We start from the raw sequence: 24,633 nt of genomic DNA on the forward strand, positions 1-24,633 counted from the left end.
TATCATCTATGTTAGTTCGCATATTGAGTTTTAAGATCTTTCTTCAATAACGACAGTGAACCAGTTTGATAAAGGGAGAGAAGTCGATTTATTCTTCTGAACTGATGAAGTAAAAATATTGAGTTAATCATGTCGCTGTTTGAAAACATAAAACAGCTCCACCAAGCTGAACTGTATGGGGATTTGAAACTTGTTGTAAGTGTTTTGTGTGTTTGCTTTGCAACTGTTTTTGGTTTGAAACTGCACTGGTGAACTCCACATCTCATTAATCTCTTGTCGACAATCCATGGATAGTGTGCCAGGGTCATCGTTAGCCCGAGTACTCCGACTGTAAGAGAGCTAGACGGACATTTGGACATAAACACGCTCTCATTACAGTCAGAGACCAACCTATGTCTTTTTTTGGCAATTCCTGACTACCAAATGGTAGGCAACGAGTCCCACTCTAATACCACAACAATCCTATGTTTGACGTCAAATACTTTTACATCAATCATTTTCGAGTTAAGTGATACAAAAAAATCCACATATTAATCACTAATACACATACTACAGAAAGAAACCCGACAGCACCCACATTCAGCTACGCTTCGTGACACTCCGTCGCAACAATTGCAAAGCTCGGCGATCTATTTCGAGACTGGGCGATTCCGCCTTGTGCTGCAGTTACAGGGGTCATTTCATAAGAGGAGGCAGTACGTAGCACATACTTTTGCCGTATCCTGTCGATAACACCTCAAATGTATCCTTCAAATTCAAAATGGAATCAATAATGTGTAATTGTTTTGGTTTAATGACGTAATGAAATCCAAATTCACCCAAAACGGCATTAGCCAACTCTTCCATGTTGTAACTTCGCTTGATATGAGACGGCCCCTGTAACTGCTGCACAAGGCAGAATCGCCCAGTGCGCGATCACGTGGTCTACGTCTCGAAATAGATCGCCGAGCTTTGCAATTGTTGCGACGGAGTGTCACGAAGCGTAGCTGAATGTAGGTGCTGTCGGGTTTCTTTCTGTAGTATGTGTATTAGTGATTAATATGTGGATTTTTTTGTATCACTTAACTCGAAAATGATTGATGTAAAGGTATTTGACGTCAAACATAGGATTGTTGTGGTATTAGAGTGGGACTCGTTGCCTACCATTTGGTAGTCAGGAATTGCCAAAAAAAGACATAGGTTGGTCTCTGACTGTAATGAGAGCGTGTTTATGTCCAAATGTCCGTCTAGCTCTCTTACAGTCAGAGTACTCGGGCTAGGTCATCGTGTGTGTGTTTGTGTGCTCACATATCTACTGGGAGTTTAATACCAAGTCCACCAAATCTTGTCAACATTCCATTGATAGTGTGTCAGGGTCACCGTGTGTGTGTTTGTTTGTGTGTGTGTGTGTGTGTGTGTGACGTATGTTTGTGTGTGTGTGTGTGTGTGTGTGTGTGTTTGTTTCTCTCTGTGTGTGTGTTTGTGTGCGTACACATGTACACCTGTATCTGCTGGAAGTAATTAATACCATGTCCACCAAATCCTGTTTAGGTTTCATTGATAGTGTTGTGTGCACACACACATATCTACTGGGAGTAATTAAGGGAGCAGGTCAATTCGCCCCAAAATCAACTCGCCCCCAACGTGGTTGGTCAACTCGCCCCAGACTGATATGTCAACTCATATCATTACCATTTTGTTAATTAATATACCAACATTTTAAGCAATAATGTGCATTAAATATTGTTGAATATACACACCAGTTGGAGTCCAAAAGTCTTGCCTGATTATTCCTTTAGGAACTCACAAACGTCATGTAAATAGACTTGACAGTTCATTGTAATAGAATATTATTTATCCGATATTAAGATCTCCCCAATATAAAACCATTTAATAGGTGGTCGTAATAGTGGAGTTTCACTGTACATAACATTAATAAATAAAATAAAATGACACCAAAGTTGTAGATGTCCCTTTTTAATTTTGTCACAATTATTTACGGACAGTAAAGTTTGGGGCTAGTTGTCCAAACACTGGGGCGAGTTGACTAGCATTAGTGATTAATACCTAGTCCATACAATCTTGTTATTTCATTGATAGTGTGCCAGGGTCACTGTGTGTGTGTTTGTGTGCACACACACACATACATCTACTGGGAGTAATTAATACCATGTCCACCAAATCTTGTCAACATTTCATTGATAGTATGCCAGAGTCACTGTGTGTGTGTGTGTGTGTGCGTGTGTGTGTGTGTGTTGTTTGTGTGTGCACACATATCTACTGGGAGTTATTGATACCAAGTCCACCAGATCTTGTCAACATTTCATTGATAGTTTGCCAGGCCCAGGGTCACTGTGTGTGTGTGTGTGTGTGTGTGTGTGCATATCTGCTGGGAGTAATTAATACTACTCGTATATAAGAGGATTCATCACAAGTATTTTTTAATATGGAAAATATCAAACAAGTCTTATTTTAATCAGTATATGTCAAAGCTCTGCTGAGACAAATACCAATTAAGTAGACACGGTTGATATTTTACATATTAAAAAACAAGAGTAGTGAATTCTATTTATCCTATGACACATTTTAATTAAATTTTTAGTAAATCACAGTACTAACTTTGTCACCTCCATCGGTAATATGACGTCATCACGATTAGCACAGATTAGTTTGACATGTATTTTAAGTGAATCTTATGAAAACGTCATGCTCAGATATACAGGTCTTGTTGGCGTGTACACAAATGACCGATTGACAGCAACACATTACCTGTTTATGTTAATTGGTATTAGTCGAGGCTCTGCCGAGACAAATACTGATTAACTAGACGAGATTGATATTTTACATATTAAAAACTACGAGTAGCAAATTCTATTTATACCATAACACTTCTAAAATAACATTTTAATTAAATTTTTAGTAAATCACAGTACTAAAGTCGCTACCATCGGTAATATGACGTCATCACGATTAGCACAGATTAGTTTGACGTCACGCTTTTTAAATAATTCTTTGAAAACATTACGATCAGGTCTTGTTGGCTTGTAAACAAATGACCCATCCACAGCAACACATTACCTAGAGACCTTGAAAATTTGCATTCCATTATTACACGGGTTAATATTCTAAATTATCACATGGGTTTATGACATAGATATTATGGGTAAGTTGTAGGATAAATATTATTAATGCTACCTTTTACTGTTTCAGGCATCACTTGTTTTGTCGTTAAGTGAAAACAACCCAGATGCAGATGTTTTGTCATTCCCACAGAAATACCAATGTCAGGTTTATTATGGTGATGCTCTCTTTCATCAAGGGGAGTACAAGAAGGCAGAGGTATGTAATAGAAATACATTCCTTACACAATATAATCAAGTCAGGTCAGGTCATAGTGTTTAATGTACATATTAAGAACAAGCTCACGCCTGTCATGGATGCAAGTGAACACAGGCAGCCTGACCGGGGTTGGAAGCGTGAAGGATGGTTTTGGTGCTATTGAATTTGCAAATATCTCATAGGATGGCGTAATTTCTTGGAACCATATAAATTAATCTGAAACTGACTGCTGTATTATGCATAAGTTAACTGCAAGTGCTGTAAATAAATTTTAGTTTGAAAAGATGTTTAAATTTATTTTAATACTGGTTTTTGAGGACATTGAGGCTGTCTCAGGTTGATCTTACGATTACACAAATCAGACCCTGGCATCCAGATCAGAAAAATATTACACCCAGGTCACAAATGGGGAAAACCACATGACAATTGCACAACATGTACAATTTGCACACCGAAAATCACAAGCATGCTCAGGTCGACTGTGATCTGTGTCTGATAGTTGGGAATCTGTTTTAATTGTCACATCATAGAAGTTCAGTATGTTGAACTATTGTGATGGATGATTTTTTGTTTACTTCATCATTCATCTTCCACACCATCGCACAACCACTCATGTGTCACATTGGATCAGCCATGGATCTGTTATGTACACACGCAGTGTTTCTGCCAGAAAGAAATTTTTGGGTATGGCACTATGCAACCACAGTCATGGGGAGCCTCCCCCAGAAAGAAAATGGGTTACGTTTAGGGTTAGGGTTAAGAAAATCATACAGTAATGATAAGGTAAGTAATTTTGTCCAAAAGTTGCTTAACAAAATAAAATCTGCAAAAAAATTCGGGTATGGCGCCATACCCATTTTACCCTCTGGCAGAAACCCTGCACACGATTGTGGTACAATCACAGACTAATGCAGAAAAATCAGTCGGGGGAAAATTATCTGTATATAATCGCACGGTCAACCTGAGTGAGCCTTAAGAAATATAATACAAATTATAATTTGTGTTTGTTAGATAGCATTAATCTTACAACTTGTTTAAAAACATACATACATCTTGCTTTTGCTTGTTACATGTAGATCACTCATCTAGTATTGTTTTGATGTATGCAGTATGTTTAGACTTGTATTTGAGTAGACATTTTCCGAAATGCAATTAATTATTATAGTTTAAATAGATAATAATTGCTTTGTGCATTGTACATGTACATGTATGTATTCTCTGTTGGGTGAAGCCACAGGTAAGAGCTAGTACACCTTAACTTTCACACCTATAAACTGAGACCATTTTATGTAATTCTAGTTTAATGTATTCATTTAAATAGGATACATCATTTAAAAATAATCTCATTGTGCAGTATACACATACATGTAGTGTGTACTTGTATATAGCAATATAACCCTGCAATAAACCTATTAAAACAAATAAAATAGTAAGCCTTCCACCTCCATCAGTTAGACCTACGATAGTTACGATGATCACCTTTTAACACTTGCCATGTACATGTAGATTTAAGCATTTAATTACCTTTTTTTGTATATTTTTGGTGACAGGTCATTTACCGAAAGTCTCTGCAGTTGAAGAAAGCCATCAACAAGACAAAGGGAAAGCATGGCAGTCCTGCAGTGAGTAGTGAATCACATTCATTTTGGTTAATTTTTTAATTTACATGTGTATTTAATTAAAGTTTCAGTCCTTATGCTCTCTCTGGCATCTGCTCACAAAAATAGGTGGCATTGACCATAATTTGATTCCATTTTGTCAGATAATATAGCAAAATGTGCTCAGCATCTACAGCATTTATACAAATCCAGATATGATTTTACTCAGGGTTTCTAGATTATGGTAGCCCCACTCCCATGGCTAGTGATATTCAATATTGGGCTAGTAAATACTATCACTATGCCTGATGGCTAGTGAAAACAAAAGTTGTCTATTTTGTAGATACGAATATCCTGCACCCCCACTCTAATGGTTTTTAAGCTCTATCTCCTTTAGGTGACATATTTGCTTAAAATCTTATTTACTACAAGTAGGACTAGCCCTGTTACTAAAAACTATGTTATTCCTTCATTTTTAGAGGATCAGAGTAACAGTACAGTATTTCCACATTTTCTACAACTGAAATGGCATGTCAACAGCACAAAACTAGCGTTGCTTGTCCGAGTGACCTATGATGCTATGACATATAATTATTAATAATTAATATTATCATAATTATTAATTGTTTTTCATTCTTAAAATAGGATGTGTCGTCAGAAGTGGAAGTGAAGTTCAAACTGTACCAGTGTCTTGACCACTTGAAGCGCACTGCAGAAGCTCTAAATGTGGTAAAATGTTTTAAAGTATAACCATATGGTTTTGGGTTTTATCATGTCAAAGATACACTGTCACACACATATGGGACAAGTAAACTGCTTCATACTGCTTCTGTTTTATGCATGGAAATTGTTACCCAAGTGACAATCTTTGGACATTTATGTAATGGTTTTATGAATAAGTTTATTCCCCTTGTTCTTCTTAACTGACATGTTTACAAATTGATAGAGGTTTAACTTCCTCTTATTTGACAGTGTATAATTCTTTTGGAGAAAACAATCTAATTAAAATTAGCTCCACTATTACATGTGGATCTAACACCAGCAAGTTGGAGCTCATGTCCACCAATCAAAACCTTACTTGCAGAATGCTGCCAGTGATTTAAAAATAATTTGAAAACATTCCGAATTATCCTGAGGGTATACGATATGTTTCATGTGAATTACGAATGATTTTTTGTCAACAGTTGTAGAACAACCCCATGTAAGTTTCTGGTGTGAACATTCCTACATTTCATTTGTAACGTACTGTCAATTATCCCACTTTCCCGTCATTACCTACATGTATTTCTATTCTGCTATATCCCTTTTCCATGAATTTACTGTATACAAAAAGGAGAGGGGAATACTATTAAAAAAGAAAGAAAGAAATGGGGTTGTTTAATAACGCACTCAATACATTTTATTTACGGTTATATGGCGTCAAACATATGATTATAGACCACACAGATAATGAGAGAGGAAACCAGCTGTCTCCACTTCATGGACTACTCTTTTCGATTAGCAGCAAGGGATCTTTTATATGTACCATCCCACAGACAGGGTAATACATACCACAGCCTTTGATATACCAGTCGTGGTGCACTGGCTAGAACGAGAAATAGCCCAATTGGCCCACTGACGGGGATCGATCCCAGACCAACTGCGCATCGAGCGAGTGCTGTACCACTGGGCTATGTCCCACCCCATGGAATACTATTAAGTTATATATAATTTTATTATTGTATAAATGTACATGTGTATATTGAAAAAGAAAATGAAAAATGAAGTAGTCATTGCATTTTAAAAAAAATGATGGTTTGTGTTATATCTAATATGTGTTTTCAAGGTTGACCCATTAATACATGTCTCCAATTGTTTTTTGTTCTGATATTAATCTCCATGCTGCACAACTGTTTTATGTTGATGATAGAAAAACATTACTAAACATTGTAATATGTATGTCATTTGTTAGCTGGAGAGTATCAGCACAAAGCAGAGGACAGCCAAGGTGAACCTTGCCCTGGCCAAACTTAACCTCCGCGAGGGTAGAGACAGATCAGCCATGACTTGTTACAAGGAGGTTGTCAGGTTAGTTTGCATGGTCTTTCACCAAATATTCATACACATCATAATATTATGTTCTCAGTTCAGTTTTTTCTTTATTATCCATATGGTTCAACATAACCGATTGATAATAATCATATGAAGCACACGTAATAGCAAGTGTAATGACGTAATTTTGGGAAATGATGTCATAGCACGACGTTGCTTCTCCAGTCCTAGCTCAGACTGTGCATTTGAAATATGATGTCATTTTGTCATCTCCTTCTAGTTGTGGCTGAAACATTTTGAGTTGGTCTTGTTATTCATAAAGAAAACAACAATAATAATATGGATAATAAAAAAATTATACTGATTTTACGAAACTCGTGTCAGGATTCATGATGCTCTCGTTCGGGCATTACAAAAATCCTGACACTCGTTTTGTAAAATCAGTACAACACACAAGCTCATATAATAATCTCTATTTATAGCACTGATCATTTCACAAAGTTGTTACAAATCGTGGAATGTTTAGGTTTTTTTTTTTATCTTTTGAATCCGACCTCACCATTTAAGAGGAGCTTCCTCTTGCTCCCCATCACTCCACTGAGACTACATGCAGTTCAAGGAGGGTAATTTTTAGCTCCCTTTAGTGTGTGGCATCAAGATGGTAATATGTTAAATGGCTCCCCATAATCTAAGTTAGGGGAGCAGTTGATCACTCCCCAAAATGTTTTTCAGAATGAGTTCTACTGAATCCAGTTTGAACTTAAAGTTCTTACATATCAAGATATTAAAAAATACTCCTGGTACAATTTGTCAACATTGATTCTGCAAACAGTAAGTAGTCAGATGCTGTCATCCAGAATATCACAGACGGTGTCTGTGACCAAATTACATTTTATAATGTTCTAAATGCATAAACCTTTGTACAGATGGTTAGATCTTACAAAACCGATAGTTCCTTGAGAAAAACTCTTCACTTCATGTTTTGCCACTACCATAGTAAACCTCAGCAAATATGAAGAGAGTTAACAAAACAAAATCATATTAAAATGTTTGGTTTTCCAGAGAGCAGCCCTTGGCTTTGGATGCTGCAGTGGGATTGCTGTCTCTTGGGATGAAAGGTGCTGACGTTGCTTCTCTTATCACAAACAACCTGCCTCATGGAACCAATGTGGAATGGTAAAAATAGCTTTCTTATAGGTTTCTACGTTGTGCTTTTGTTTCACAGGTGTATCCTGTCTTCTTTTGGCAATTTATACTATTCTACTATAATAGATCAGCGTTTTTGCCAGAAAGAAATGTTTGAGTATTGTGCTATGAAACTGAATGCAACCGCAGTCAACAGGGGTTATGGGGGTGGGTGTATGGTCTTTCTCAGAAAGAAAATGCGTTAAGTTTAGGGTTAGGGTTAAGAAAATCATACAGTAATGATAATGATTAATTTTGTCAAAAGGTTAACTTAAAAAATAAAATCTGCCAAAACATTTGGGTATGGTGCCATACCCGTTTTACCCTCTGGCAGAAACCCTGTAGATGTAACCACAGGAAAGATTAGATGGGATATGTGTGGTAACTGTACACTGGCTTTTTTCCCCCAAAAAATGCCAGTGTAATATTTGTGTTATCGTTAAGTTTGATACAGTGATGATAGCACTTACTGGTAAGGTCTCCTCTGCTGTCAAACTTTTAAAATAACTAGTACAATGAGAATAAATTTACTACTGAAAGTTCACTTAAAGAAAGCACCCTGTGCAACGCCTTCCCACCTCCATTAAGTCTTACCATTCTGGTTACCGTATTTTGAACACCTAATAACCACTGATTACATAATATGTTCGGTGCCATTAAACAAACTTTCCTTTTCTTTGAAACTGAATGTGACGATGGTGTACATACATGTAGGAACAGGGAAGGTGTGCTGTATTCTTAACGACTACAGGCAATGAATTTGTGATATTTTTTTTCATGATTCTGTTGGAATCATAAAGTAATGTAGATATGTTGGGATTCCATCTTATAATCTTATGCTTCCTACATAAAATTTGCTGTCTGGACTATAATAATTGTGATCTACTGCTTGTTGTATTTCCAGGTTGCATGGTTGGTTGAAGGGACACGCACAACTTGCAGCCAAAGAATACACCACTGCTGTATCTACATTCCGAAACATGGAAAAGAAGGTCAATCCTATTTTCAGTCGATTTTTTAAATATTACCTCTCTACAGTAGACCCAGAAAGTACAAAACTAGACAGTGGAATATGTTTGTTAAATGAAGGAGGAATGGATAGTGAAGGTCTCCTTGCCATACCACTAGCAGTTGTTAGTTAGGGCCTTGGTGTAGGCCAGTTTTAAAGCTGCACTCTTTTAATTACTCTGTGTGATTCAAAAGGGGGCTGGAAATAGTCTAGTGGTAAAGTGTTCGCTTGATGTGCGGTCGGTTTTGGATCGATCCCCATCGGTGGGTCCATAGGGCTTTTTCTCACCCCAGCCAATGCACCACGACTGGTATATCAAAGGCCGTGGTATGTGTTATCCTGTCTGTGGGATGGTGCATATAAAAGATTCTTTGCTGCTAATCGAAAAGAGTAGCCCATGACGTGGCGACAGTGGATTTCCTCTCTCTATATCTGTAGTCCTTAACCATATGTCCGACGCCATATTACCGTAATTAAAATGTGTTGAGTGCATTGTAAAAAAAAACCCATTTCCTTCCTTCCTATGTGATTCAATACAATTTCTGTCAGAATAAGTCTGTGAAATATCGAGAGGTCTACTTGACTGCTAGGTTTAGGGAGTATTCTCCCTTGACAACTACTATGCAAAACAAAGTCAACATAGGTTGACCACTATTTTTTTTATTAGTCACCTTTATGCTAGTGCACCACCTCATTTTGCTATTATACCATTACAACTAGAAGTATACCATTTGTGCAGTTCTCTTGAGTTAGTAATAAAACTAAAAAGTAAATTCAGATAGGTTATTTAACCACCACAAAGGTCAACCTACTTGTAATCATCAAAAATTATTTCAAACGGCAATTCATAATTTTTAATTTTTAATTTTTAACTGGACTATTTTAACGACATTTAACGTGACAAATGGTGGTGTTGTGCCTTGATAGAGCCACGGTTTGTGTATGTGAAAATTATGATACACCTATGGAGGAGTTGAGACTGATACAAGGTATGAGATGTGGGTGGACAAGGTAGTCGAGCCAGACACTGATATCGGTTAAGTCAAACTGATGAAGACTTCTCATATTAAGATTACCTATTGTTTAATTTCACCCCTGGTTGGGGACCAGATTTTCCTGTAACAGGAATTTTATGAATAAATGAATAAAAGAATTTTTTTTTTTTTAAAAGACAGGAAAAAAAGATTATAAGTCATAGATCACAAAGTGTGGAAGACCTATTAAAGTATAGAAATTCTGAGGTCTCTGAAGTAATATTTCCTGGTTTTTAAGTGCAGGGATGTGAGAGCTAAGTGGAAAGGCATAAATGTGCTTTTTCATTTCGTCTAAAAAAACTAAAACATGATGTTTAATATTGTTGACCACACAAGGTTCATTTGCATGTTTTCACGGTTTCAAGTTTATGATGTGTGCCTTATATTATAAGTTATAACCAGCAATTTTTGGCAGTTCCAGGGGTTGCAAACAACAATTTTCCTTCAGGGGCCCTTGAGCAGCCCCTGGACCCCGGTCACAATAAGCTTTTTTGTACCAGCCCCTCTCACATCCCTGAAAGTGAATAATTCATTTTGTGTTTGGATCAATAAATCAAAAACATCTACTGGAATCGTGGACCTTAATTTGTGTCATGTTTCCAAATTAACCGTGAGGTTCTTGGTTTTCAGACATGTTTGCGAGACAATGTACAGCTCCTGAACTGTGTTGGGGAAGCCATGTTTTATGATGGTCGCTATGCAGATGCTATGTCAGTGTTCCAAAGAGTGAGTCTAATTGCCACTGTTTGTCACATTGAACTAAATACAGACACTAATAAACATAATTAATATATAGTGTATAGATAATAATAACCCTTTTTGTTAACTTTAAGGATGTCTTTATTATAATGATGCAGTAAGATTACACATACGCATGGGCACCTATACAAACCCACACATACAAACAGAGAGAGAGAGAGAGAGAGACAGACAGACAGACAGACACAGACACAGACACAGACACAGACACAGACACAGACACAGACACAGACACAGACACACTATTCAGAGTTCAGAGGGGCCTACATAGAGATTGAGTTAAATATGAGTACTTAGCACATTGGCACCATTGCTTTGTACATACCAAAAGAAATGTGAACATTAATGTGGTTTTCTTTAATTTTATTTTAAATTATTCAATTTGAATCTCATTATTTTGAAATGCAAAATCTATTGTTTGTATTGCAATGGTTCTAGGTTCACAGTCTTGACCCACTATGTATGAAGAACATGGACTTGTTTGCCTACCTTTTGTCACAAGAATGCAAAGTCAGTGCGTTGTCACAGTATGTTCATTTATTTTACTCTTTACTTGACATATTGAGCTGAAATTTTGTGTATAGCTTTATCATGTACTGTTACAGATCAAATGACTTTCATGGCGATTTACCCATTTTTGACAGAGTTATGGCCCTTGGACTTACGACATAAAAATTAGTTTTCTGAACTTTTTGTTTTGCAGTGCCAGAAGAATTTAAGGTGAAATTTTGTGTTTAGCTTTACCATGTACTGTTACTGATCAAGTCTAACTGTAATGGTGATTTACCCACTTTTCACAGAGATGTGGGCCTTGAATTTAGGACATACGAAAAATTGTTGGGTCTGATAAGGGACATGTATTGCTTTAGCAATACTCTCAGACAGACCTGTCAACTCTCCTGGATTCGGCAGGAGTCTCCTGGTATTTGATAAATCTCCTGATAACCTGTGCAGGAGACAATTTCTTCTGTTAAATGACATTTTTGTAGGCATAAAAAAAAAATTCCCATTTTGTCAAAATAACATAAGGGAAGTAACTCTGCCTTTTTTTCTCATTCGTTAAACGTCGGCTACTTCCGGTTTCCGAGAATGTAACAGGCTGAATTGTTCTGACTGTTTAATGTTTGCCGAAGTGAGAATTGTGGGATATTATATTGTTAAAAAAGGACATGGAGTTTATGAAATGACGTGTTATTATAATGTTTGTTGTCATCGTAATAGCTATGAAGCGTGATGCCGCTGATTCAACAGGCTGTGTATTGACATTCAGTGTTGCTATATATAAAACTTTCCAAGTTAATCCTAATAACGCCTCTGAATTGTAAAACATCTTCCCACTAGATTACATAATGCAACTATGACGGATCTGAAGTGCCAGACTCTGGCCCAGAGTTGACAGCAATACAGCAATATGATGCATGTTAAAATCACATGTCACAGCAAGACAAAGAAAAGACTAATTAGCTATATAAGCATACTTGTATCAGTTAATTTTGTATGTTCGTGCAGTAAAATGTTGGTAACAAGGGTACATTTCAATAGATTTTTAATTTTTTTTTACAATTAAAGCCGCACACCCTAGTTCCATCCAGCGAAAATAAACTATAATTTGGTTAATCTACAAACCTGTAATACACTTAGATCACGTTTTTATCAAATGGAGTGAAAAAGCAGGTTTTATATCGATAAATACCATGGGAATCCCCATGTCCCAATTGCTTGAAATAATTTTGAAAGTTTGTATTCTGATGTCACTGGTAGATGTCGCTCGAAGCACAACAATGCCTACGTCGCGACAAATTTCACAGACTTGGGGTGCGTTCTTTTCACCTCTCCTGGACATGTTCCAACTGTTCTGTCCTGGTTGTATCCCCTCTCCAGATATCGTAGGACTTAGCAAAATTATTGGTTTTAAGGGTTTGTAAGGTTTTGTATTGAGATACTTACTTGTCTGAACTTTATTGTTACTGAAAATGTTCACGAACTGTGAAGAAAAATCTCACAAATGAACAACAACAAATCGGATGTTGATTGCGCGAACCGTGCACGAGAAAACAAACCAAAATGATAACGGTCACGTGGTATACCAACGTCTGTGACATTGAAATGGAAATATCCCCTCTAAAAATAATTTAGACCTTGTCTGCTCAACGTTTTTTTCTCAGACGTGCGTGAGTTTTTCAGAAATACGAAAAATGCATTTTGTGGTATTACTAAAACCAGGATTACCAGGATTACCAAAAAACACTTCAGGTGAATGGAAATGTATATTCTAAATAATAAACGGTAAGTAAAGTGCAATTTTATTTGTGAAAAAATGGGTTTAATAGCGAAAAACAACGCCGTAATGGTTAACAACTAGCCGTAACTAGGGTGTGTCCCTTTAATAAATGTTGTGTTTGATATAAAGTTATTCACGGAAATGGGTATAATTCCGGTATATTTCACACAATGTCTGTAATGAGGTTTTACTTATGATTAATGGAAATACAGTGTTTATTGCATCATTATAATGATTTTAAGTACCACAGCACTGTTCCTCATTATGGTAAAAACTGAATATTATTTTATAACATTTATATAAATTTGTCTTGGGTACTTTAACTTGCATACACTAGCCACAAATGATGATGTAACATAACCTGTAAGTGTAATGCCGTAAATGTACCAATTAAATTTTTTAATTTTTTGTTAATGTTCTTAACATTTTTAGATAAAAGAGATTTAAAAAACAATTTTTTTTATTAAATCATAATAATATTTAAACTTTAAAAAGAAATATATACCGGTACACACATATTATTATTTTTTTTAATAATTTTTTTTTTTTTTTAAAGCCAAGATCTAAGGTTAACAAGTATATATGACATTATGTAATATTCATATAACTTATTGTAATAATGTTTACAACAGCCTTGCGATTTTGGGTTAAATTTTGTGAAGTTAAAAAATCTGCCATTTTTTGACAAAATCTCCTGCTTTTTCAACACACACCTCCTGCTTTCTCTTGACTAAAGGTTGACAGGTCTGCTCTCAGAATGCTTGTTAATAATGCTCCCTATTATATAGTACATGAAATTGTTTGACGCAGATTGTCCCAGAAGCTGATGGGGATATCGGAAAGCTGTGCTGAACCATGGATTGCTATGGGCTACTACTCCATGCTGAATTTCGTCAAAAGTAAAGAACGTTCAGTCCGGGCAGTTTACTTTGCTCAAAAGGTAGAGTTAATTAAAGAATATAGAATGAAATATTTGCATGTTTGTTATTAAATGTTAATTTTTTCATTCATTCATTCATTCATTCATCCATCCATTCACTGATTAAACAACATCCTGCAGTGTTGCTAAATGTTAAACATTCCTTTTATTTCACATTAGTAGCATTTTTTTAGATAAAATATTTCCATGGTTCGCATGCATCCTGAAAAACTCTGGAAAGTGCTTAAATTTTATTTTCATCCTGGAAGGTGCTTAAACATCCTGGAAAAATGAATTAATCCCCAGGAAAATCCTGGAATTTTATTATTTTTTATAATTTTGTTTTCATTTAATAATAATTATTTGGAAAATATAATTATAAATAATTGCGTTTGATGTCTGGTTCCAAACTATATCCTTCAAACAACAGTAATTATAAGAGGTCGACTGCCATTGGTCAACTGTTAAAATATATACGCAGTAAGAAAGCGTGGATATAAATTAACACAAATTGTGATTGGTTGAATAAATTATGTAACTCGGCCGTCTTGTTTCTGACGTTTGTGACTTCGAAACTACTGTCAAAGATAAATAATTTAGTAGATCTATAGCTGTGATAAGCGCCGTAAGAAAACAAATACTCCTAAGGCTTCTGCTATGTTACTATGCAGTGAGACAAATGCAGAAGTTGAGAACTTGTTGTTGACACATATTCTTTTGATCTCCATTGAAGTCTTAGACCAATTAACTAAATAAACAATCATTTCATGGGTTGGTTTTGACTGTTTGGTGGTAACAAAGAGTCCACTTCAAGAGATTATTTTTGTGCTATCATTGAATAATGTGATTGACATTTAGTTAATCACAGAAACAGGTATAATTCCGGTAAATTTCATATTCGAAACACGATGTCACTAATAAGTTTAAAATAATTATTAATTAAAATAAAACATGTTTATATGATTTATGTAATTTTGTCATTTGGTACTTTAAAACTCCCCACAAACAAATAATGATTTAAAGTACTTGTAGGTTACAGGTACTCTACAAGCACTGACCTATAAACGTAATACCGTAAATGTATTAATTACTGTTTAGACGTTTTGTGACTTAAATTGTTTTAAATCTTTTTTTTTTAAATCTTTTTTTTAATTTAGTTTTTTGTGTGGAAATAATAGATCTGGATAGTACTGGTATTTAAACATTACTCTCTTTCCCCATCTATATAAAGTTATATAATTCTGAATCTTGACCAAAAATAAATGGATCTTGACCAAAAATAATTGAATGCCTCAAAAAAATTCAAAAAAATTCCACAATATGGTTAGATATGTATTATGGCTATGGAGTGTTTTGCTGTAAGATCCAGCATTGAGACACAGATGCATGCACACCCAGTAAAAAAAAATCTGCACACTACAATATTTTTTTATTTATGTATTTTTACAACTTTAGCATCCATGTGATATATCTAGATTATGTGTAGCTTATGTTTGAGAACTACTGAATAAACAGTTTACTGGGGTGTCATTAAAAAAAATCCTTTCCAGGTGATGTATTCAGACTCCTGGAAAAATGTTAAAAAAAGTTCTGGGAAATGAACCAAAATGGTGCTTAAAAGTGTATGAACCCTGATTTCACTAATACGTCATTAGTTTTCCTGTTTTTGTTGATGTTTCAGGCATATACCGTTGACCCGAGATCCATTCAAGCGTTGTTGTTAAAGGCGTCATCTCTGCTGGACTTGAAGAAACTACATGATGCCACACTACACTATCTAGAGGCCGTCAGGCTTGCTCCTCATCGCTTTGAGGCTTACAGTGGTAAACAGTGTTGTTTTTGTTTTCTTTTCAACATTACCTGTCCTCAACAAGTGCACCTCCCCCCATGCAAGTGATCTGGTCCGAACATCCCAACAGCCAATGGGATGGCCTAAAATTCTTCACTGTATGCTCCCTGTAGTTCCGGTCATGTGACTTCAACTTCCTTCTTTTTGTCTTCGCGGACTTCCAAATTATATTATTAATCCCTATAGGGACTCCACGAGTAGTCTAGTACTTGGGCCTGGGCCGAGTCAAGCAAGACTCGAGTATAAGGAAGAGCATTTTCATTTTTTTTTTTTTTTTTTTTTTTTTTTTACGTCATTTAATTATACATTATAACTTATAAGGCTATGAGATATGGAGGGAAAACAAAAGTCGATTGTGTGGAATGCAGTACAATGGCATGATTTGACATCCATGTTCAGCACTGGAATTAAGATGTATAATGCTATTTTACTTTATTTCTTCGTCTCATTAACATCTAATGGGCAGGACGTAGCCCATGGGGGTATTTTTCATTCCAGCCAGTGCACCACGACTGGTATATCAAAGGCCGTGGTATGTACTACCCTGTCTGTGGGATACAGATCAAGTTTAACTTCCATGGGGATTGGCTGATTATTGATATAGTTATGGCCCTTGAACTTGGCAGATACAAAAATATTTAAAACCCGATAGGGGTATATATTGCTTTAGCAGTACTCTAGGAAAAAGTTTGTTAAAGTTTGTTTTGTTTAACAACACCACTAGAGCACATTGATTAATTAATCATTGGCTGTTGGATGTCAAACATTTGGTAATTCTGACTTGTAGTCATCAGAGGAAACCCGCTACAGTTTTCCTAATGCAGCAAGGGATCTTTTATATGCGAACTCCCACAGACTGGGAAGCACATACCATGGCCTTTGACCAGTCGTGTGTGGTGCATTGGTTGGAATGAGAAAAAAGCCAATTTTGAATGGATTTACTGAGGTGGTTCGATCCTGCGACACAAGCACCTCAATTGAGCACTCAACAGATTGAGCTAAATTCTGACCCCTACTCTAAAAATGCTTGTTTATGATGATATTTAAACCAAGCTTTCCGGTGCATATTGGGCGGGGTGTAGCCCAGTGGTAAAGCATTTGCTTGATGCATGGTGGGTTTAGGATCGATCCCCGTCGGTGGACCCACTGGTGTAACAAAGGCCATGGTATGTATTATTCTGTCTGTGGGATGGTACATATAAAAGATCCCTTGCTGCTAATTAAAAAGAGTAGCCCATGAAGTGGCGACTGTGGGATTGCTCTCTCAATATCGGTGTGGTCCTTAACCATATGTATGATGCCATATAACCATAAATAAAAAGTTTCATCAGTGCTTCGAGACTTGCATGAGAGGTAAGTAGTTCCTTGTGCTCGCCTCAGGGACAGGACATAGCAAAGTTGTAAAGCGCTCACTTGGTGCACGGTCAGTGTTGAATCGATCCCTGTCGGTTGGCCCATTGGGCTATTTCTTGTCTCAGCCAGTGCACCACAACTGGTATAAAAAAGGCTGTGGTATATACTATCCTGTCTGTGGGATGATGCATATAAAAGAAAAAAGGTAGTGGGTTTCCTCTCTAAGACTGTATGTCAAAATTACCAAATGTTTGACATCCTGTAGTCGATAAATCAAGAAATAATAAATTAATAACTCAATGTGCTCTAGTAGTTTCATTAAACAAAACAAACTCGCCTAAAGATGGAAAGGGGTAAGCATTTCTCCACTCACCTTTCATCAATTTGCTTTATTATGATTGTGTTTTTAATGATGCTTGGTTTTTTTATTCAGGTCTGATAGAATGTTATCTGACAACCCACAGAATCAAAGATGGATTAACTTGGGCCAGTCGCATGATACGTACTCTTGGAAACAGTGCACGCACATTTACAGTGAGTTCTTTTAGATCAATACTTTTTAATTACATATATATATATGGGACATTCTGCGTCCTTTGACTTTTATCCTGTTCTTTTTCTCGTTCTAACCAGTGGCACCACAACTGGTCAAAAGATCCCTTGCTACTAATGGAAAAATGTAGCAGGTTTCCTCTCTGAGACTATGTCAGAGTTACCAAATGTTTGTCATCCAATAGCTGATGATTAATTAATCAATGTGCTCTAGTGGTGTTGAAAAACAAAACAAACTTTTTTTACCTTGCCAACTAAAAAATATAGCAAAATTCATTTGCCACCTATTTGAAAGCAGAATATCAGATGACTAATATGTATTTGGGTCTTGTTAAACTAAACTTGCATTTCATGCAGTACTATGTGTAATATGTATGATAGTTTGCTTGTTACGAATTGTTCGTGTAAATGTATGTTCTTTTTTTTCCAGCTTTATGCATCAGTTTTGTCAAAAGATTCCAACACAGTTGCAAAGGTGAGAATCAACTTGAAGATAAGTATTCAAATGCCTACCCTAAGTCAGGGCTTCTAGATTATGGTAGCCCCATTCCCACAGCTAGTGATATTCAATGTTGGGCTAGTAAATAACTACTGTTGCCATGCCTGATGGCTAGTGACAAAAAGTTATCAAATGCTGCATTGAAGTCGATTTTGTAAATATGAATATGCTGCCCCATCCCTGCCCTCCAATCTTGGTGTCTTTAATCTCTTTAAGTAACATATCCGATTATTACTATTAGTAAAATTGTATTAAGTAACAGGGCTAGTGAATTTTTAATTATGGATAGTAAATTTTTTAAATCACTGATCCCATGGCTAGTGGATTTTGTAAAAATTGTAGTAGAAGCCCTGCCTAAGTGATCAAATCTCAGTAAAGAATTGACAGTTTACATGGACATATAACTACCAAAAGGCACTTTATCAACATCAAACATCAAACTATTAAATACACGTCTTATTTCCAGTACTAAAAGACACAAACGGCCGAATTTATGAAGCTGTTTTTTTTTCTTCTTAAATTCAGGTGTTTAAAAGCATTGTGAATGTATGTGGTTACACACGTGTAAGAATAAACAGGCTTTGTAAATTCGGTCCAAATCATATCAATAGCCATTTCAAACATATGCTTATTTGTAATACCAATAGAACTAAATATCGTCACAGAAAACATTAATTTTCCATATTGAATATTTTCTTTAGCTGTCAACGTAATATTTTAATTGTTACAAGAATTGTCTTAGACTCTCCCCCCCCCCCCCCCCCCCCTCCCAATAGGATACCAACCTAGGCCGAGTTTTTCAAAACAGTTAAATTAACCCTGGGCTAGTCTGATATTGGCTGTTTAATCTTATTTGCACAAATACGAAACCAACTTTAGAATTTTTTTATGTATGGATACCTTTGGTTGTTCTAAATTAGGTTTCAACATTATGTCTTCATTTATTATTGGTTTTGAATCAATCTTTGGTTTTGAACATTTCTCTTAACTACTGGTTAAGCTACATGTAACTAACATTTGAACAACCGATCCCAGAGTTTTATCAGGACTGTTTCTCTACCTGCTAGGCCGAGCCATACCTTTTAAAGGCGATAGAGATGGACCCATCCTACCTAGAGGCAGTGTACATCCTGGCAGACATCATAGCTCAAGGTCCAGACCATCAACGCGGAATCAAATTGTAAGCAGATTATTATTATTATTTTTTTTTAAACGCCACAAACATTTAATAACACAGAGACAAAGATTTTGATACCAGTCTTCTTTATCTTCTTTCCTGAGCATACTGCCATTTCAGCATATGAAAGTATTACTTTAACAGAAGCAAAAACATTTTTAAAAATGTTGCTGCTTAACATAGTGATGGATGCCCAGTAGCAAGAATTTGTTCTAATTCATTGTTGACATTAAGCAAAATAATGTTGTACTATTCAGTTGTTGTAACCCATGTTACGTTTCAAATCCTTCTAAACCTACATTTGTAGTCTAGGTAATAGTATTTTTAAATATGTGTTTAGGTTTCATGAAAATTAGATGAATGTATTAATAGACTACAATGAGAATTACTTTTTGTTTTAATTCATCTTTCTCCTTTCTTCCTCGCACCCCTAGAGCAGCAGTTTATGTAAAATGTTTTCTTGATTATGTCATTAGTATATTATTAGTATATTAGTATTATATGACTTACAGTTAAATAGTTTTGTTATTTTCCCAAGAATACAGCAACATCTCATTTCCCACAACACGGCCAGACTTCATCAGATTTTGGGAGATTTCCTTGCCCTGGCTAGCCGACACCAGGAAGCAATGGATGAATACAGCATCACCTTAACGTAAGTGCAAAGAGCAGTATTGCACACGTCTAATACTACACTATTTCCCTTTTTTTGTTTTATATCTTTCTCCCTGTAACTACAACTGGTATATCAAAGGCTATCCTATCTGTAGGATGGTGCATATAAAAGATCCCTTGCTAGAAATAGAAAAATATAGCGGGTTTCCTGTCCAAGACTATATGTCAAAATTACTAAATGTTTGACATCCAATAGCCCATGATGAATAAATCAATGTGTTCTAGTGGTGTCATTAAACAAAACAAACACTTTATTTTGTTCATTTAAAAAAAATTTATATTTGTTTTTTTATTTTTAAAAAAAATATTAGAGCATGAGATAGTTTTCACAGTGGGTACAATAGTTCATAGTATCGATTAGCACCAGTGGAGTGTGAAAACACCACTTTTCATTTACACGTGAGTATGAGATAAGTTTGAACAACAGCTTGTGAGGTCTGTTGTGGAAAGCCCTGAAGAAACCACACCATTTTTTCCAGCCATTTTGATATACCATCATTCAATAAATCGTATAAATAAATCATAAAAGCAGTTTTCAATTTATGCGAGTTATAAATCAATATAACTCAAGGCATTTACTCATGTTGTTAGTTGGGATTCTTCCCCGATTCTTTGGTGCAGTACAATTTTCTACTCCGTAACATTTTCAGGAGGGATGGGGTTTTTCAGTCTCAATTCAAGTTTAGTTCTGTTTACCGACCACTAGAGTGCATTGATTTCCTAATTATTGGATATTGGATGTCAAACATTTGTTAATTCTGACGAATAGTCTTCATAAGAACCCTGCTATATTTTTCCATTAGTGACTAGGATCTTTTATATGCATTTTCCCACAGACAAGACAATACATATCACAGCCTTAGATATACAAGTCGTAGGGCACTGGTTAGGATGGGAGGGAAAAAAACATTCGGAGTATGGGTCCTCTGCCGAGGTTTGATCCTACGAACAAAGTATCTCAAGCGAGCGCTCTACCAACTCGTGCCAGATTCCGCCCTTAAAAACAAGTCTAAAAATGTGTCTGGATGGAGGAGCCGGCATGAGTGGACGCCTGCACATGTGTGCTACAACAGCTTGCTCTGAATGTGATTGTTAAGCTGTATGACCTGACCTGACCATGACAGACGTATGCTACAACAGCTTGCTCTGAATGTGATTGTTAAGCTGTATGACCTGACCTGACCATGACAGACGTGTGCTACAACAGCTTGCTCTGAATGTGATTGTTAAGCTGTATGACCTGACCATGACAGACGTGTGCTACAACAGCTTGCTCTGAATGTGATTGTTAAGCTGTATGACCTGACCTGACCATGACAGACGTGTGCTACAACAGCTTGCTCTGAATGTGATTGTTAAGCTGTATGACCTGACCATGACAGACGTGTGCTACAACAGCTTGCTCTGAATGTGATTGTTAAGCTGTATGACCTGACCTGACCATGACAGACGTGTGCTACAACAGCTTGCTCTGAATGTGATTGTTAAGCTGTATGACCTGACCTGACCATGACAGACGTGTGCTACAACAGCTTGCTCTGAATGTGATTGTTAAGCTGTATGACCTGACCTGACCATGACAGACGTGTGCTACAACAGCTTGCTCTGAATGTGATTGTTAAGCTGTATGACCTGACCTGACCATGACACACGTGTGCTACAACAGCTTGCTCTGAATGTGATTGTTAAGCTGTATGACCTGACCTGACCATGACAGACGTGTGCTACAACAGCTTGCTCTGAATGTGATTGTTAAGCTGTATGACCTGACCATGACAGACGTGTGCTACAACAGCTTGCTCTGAATGTGATTGTTAAGCTGTATGACCTGACCTGACCATGACAGACGTGTGCTACAACAGCTTGCTCTGAATGTGATTGTTAAGCTGTATGACCTGACCATGACAGACGTGTGCTACAACAGCTTGCTCTGAATGTGATTGTTAAGCTGTATGACCTGACCTGACCATGACAGACGTGTGCTACAACAGCTTGCTCTGAATGTGATTGTTAAGCTGTATGACCTGACCTGACCATGACAGACGTGTGCTACAACAGCTTGCTCTGAATGTGATTGTTAAGCTGTATGACCTGACCTGACCATGACAGACGTGTGCTACAACAGCTTGCTCTGAATGTGATTGTTAAGCTGTATGACCTGACCTGACCATGACAGACGTGTGCTACAACAGCTTGCTCTGAATGTGATTGTTAAGCTGTATGACCTGACCTGACCATGACACACGTGTGCTACAACAGCTTGCTCTGAATGTGATTGTTAAGCTGTATGACCTGACCTGACCATGACAGACGTGTGCTACAACAGCTTGCTCTGAATGTGATTGTTAAGCTGTATGACCTGACCTGACCATGACAGACGTGTGCTACAACAGCTTGCTCTGAATGTGATTGTTAAGCTGTATGACCTGACCTGACCATGACAGACGTGTGCTACAACAGCTTGCTCTGAATGTGATTGTTAAGCTTTATGACCTGATCTGACCTTACCTGTCTTTTAACAATACCCAATTGTGTGTTTTTGCAGGATGCAGCCATTCAACAAGCGAGCCCAGGATGGTATGCAGAGACTGGAGAAGCACAATGAGGGGGGACTTGAGAACAGCTACGACGTGGAGGTGGAAATGGGAGGCAGCGACAATGACGATGTAAGCTACAGATCGTTTGTGTGAATAATGAATAAAGTTAAAATTCATATAAAAATATATTATTACGTTTTATACCCATACCATGTCAAATAAAAAAATAATTAAAAACAATTCAGTGTACATAAACAAAAAAAAGTTTCTTTATATATTATCATCAATTTGCATAGGCTAAATCTTATTTTACAATGCAGGTATGAAGACAACTAATGGAACAGCCCACACAGAGCAAGGAGGGTCCTACCTTTAGTCTGTGTACTGCATTATTGATTACTTTGATAGCAATGCAGCCTAATACCCCTGTATAAAAAATGAGATTAATCTATCCAATTTGATGGCAATTTGTTAAGAAACGTTTTTTGATTTGGTATGGGTTTAAAACTCAGGAATATGTTTTAATATAAGTTTTAACATTATTTATTATAGAGTTTTATGCCAATTCATTGGTTCCCTTTTGAAAAAAATGGACTATACATACTAACATTACATTTCTGTTTGTCTTAATAGCAGTAGTGAGACTTTGGAAATAAACAGCAGTGCAGAGGTCTACAATAATTAAATGAATTTATTTAGAATGACTCAAAAAAGACCCCCCTCCAACCCACCCCCAAATACTTGATAATTAATAACCTTTCACATAAAAACTATTTGTAAGAAATGTCTTGTCTTATATTAGTACAGACAGTATCTATTTTGATATACAAAGCCAATAAAATACTGGAAAAAGGGAGTAACAAAGTTTTATTAACTTGGCCTACTCCCCATTTCATAAAATGCTGGAAAAAGGGAGTAACAAAGTTCTATTAACTTAGCCTACTCCCCATATTTAATTTTAAGACGGACAAAAACAAAAAAAACCCAACAAAAAACCAACCAACACACCCCATCTATTCTGAGTAATTTGGTGAATGTATACCAAATTCAGCTTTTGTGCCAAACAACACATAATATGCTGAATTAGCTTTTTTGAAAACTTACGATTTTTTTTTTTACTAAATTCAGTTTCAGTTAACATTTAAAAAAGTGGATCGATCTATTCCCCACTCCCCTTAAAAAACAGAAAGCAAAAACGAAATAACTATAGTCCTTCCCATCATTCTGTAAAATGACGTAAGAATATTATTAAAAGTGTTTTGGAAATAACAAAAAAACCACCTTACAATTTACAAATCAGTTGGCTCGGAAATAAAGAACTTGTAGTTCATAGTATGAAAAAAGGCATTCCCTGTGGGACGGACTATAGAAACCCATACTTGCTTCAATCCCCTCAACTTCGCAACAGAAAAAAACTTACTTCAAACTAAATTTCCATATGCTTAACAAATATTAAGCATTTTATCGAATGTACATTGAATGTTTTAAACATTCTGATTTTCTTTCAGGCCGACTTCGAGGGAAGTGACATGGAGAGCACATGGTCAGAGACAGATTTCAGTTAACACAATATAAACAGAACATCAGACATTGGACAATGAAATGTTTTGGTCTCCGAAATCTCAACTGGACTTCATCCGTTAACCATGTGATGCCCATGCAGTGATTTCAGCTGCAGTGGTCACAAGTTCATACATTTGTGTGTGTTTGTGTGCATGCATGCATGAGTGTGGGTGTGGGTGTGGGTGTGGGTGTGTTGTTATGTGTATATATTGATACTTATCCATAAACGTACAAGTTAAACTATAAACATGGTTTGGTTTCAAGTTTCATAAATGTTTCACATAGGAATACGAG

General features: G+C 36.4%; 1 protein-coding gene across 2 annotated transcripts; it reads left to right on the forward strand.

The window, feature by feature from the left end:
- The first annotated feature begins 43 nt into the window (after positions 1–43).
- LOC121368444 (anaphase-promoting complex subunit 7-like) lies at positions 44–24,422 on the forward strand. 2 transcript variants are annotated; one of them, XM_041493175.1, is made up of 17 exons: positions 44–195; positions 3,190–3,318; positions 4,869–4,940; positions 5,562–5,645; positions 6,868–6,983; positions 8,010–8,123; positions 9,037–9,124; positions 10,806–10,901; positions 11,373–11,461; positions 14,026–14,155; positions 15,816–15,957; positions 17,770–17,870; positions 18,319–18,363; positions 19,455–19,567; positions 20,085–20,219; positions 22,785–22,905; positions 24,285–24,422. In XM_041493175.1, exons 1-17 carry the CDS (start codon positions 130–132, stop codon positions 24,339–24,341), a joined length of 1,698 nt encoding a protein of 565 aa, XP_041349109.1. In that variant the 5' UTR covers positions 44–129; the 3' UTR covers positions 24,342–24,422. The 2 variants fall into 2 exon arrangements, with proteins under 2 accessions (XP_041349109.1, XP_041349110.1); XM_041493176.1 differs by having other exon boundaries at positions 20,103–20,219.
- The last annotated feature ends 211 nt before the right edge of the window (positions 24,423–24,633 follow it).

Source organism: Gigantopelta aegis, chromosome 3 (genome assembly GCF_016097555.1).
Source record: "Gigantopelta aegis isolate Gae_Host chromosome 3, Gae_host_genome, whole genome shotgun sequence".
NCBI classification, from domain to species: domain Eukaryota; kingdom Metazoa; phylum Mollusca; class Gastropoda; order Neomphalida; family Peltospiridae; genus Gigantopelta; species Gigantopelta aegis.

What these genes read in the sequence shown, in the direction of transcription:
- LOC121368444 (XM_041493175.1), top strand. Translation starts at nt 130, where the DNA reads ATGTCGCTGTTTGAAAACATAAAACAGCTCCACCAAGCTGAACTGTAT. An exon ending in CTGCAGAAGCTCTAAATGTG is followed by an intron (nt 5,646 to 6,867) that starts GTAAAATGTTTT and finishes GTCATTTGTTAG; the next exon opens with CTGGAGAGTATCAGCACAAA. An exon ending in GAGGCAGCGACAATGACGAT is followed by an intron (nt 22,906 to 24,284) that starts GTAAGCTACAGA and finishes ATTTTCTTTCAG; the next exon opens with GCCGACTTCGAGGGAAGTGA.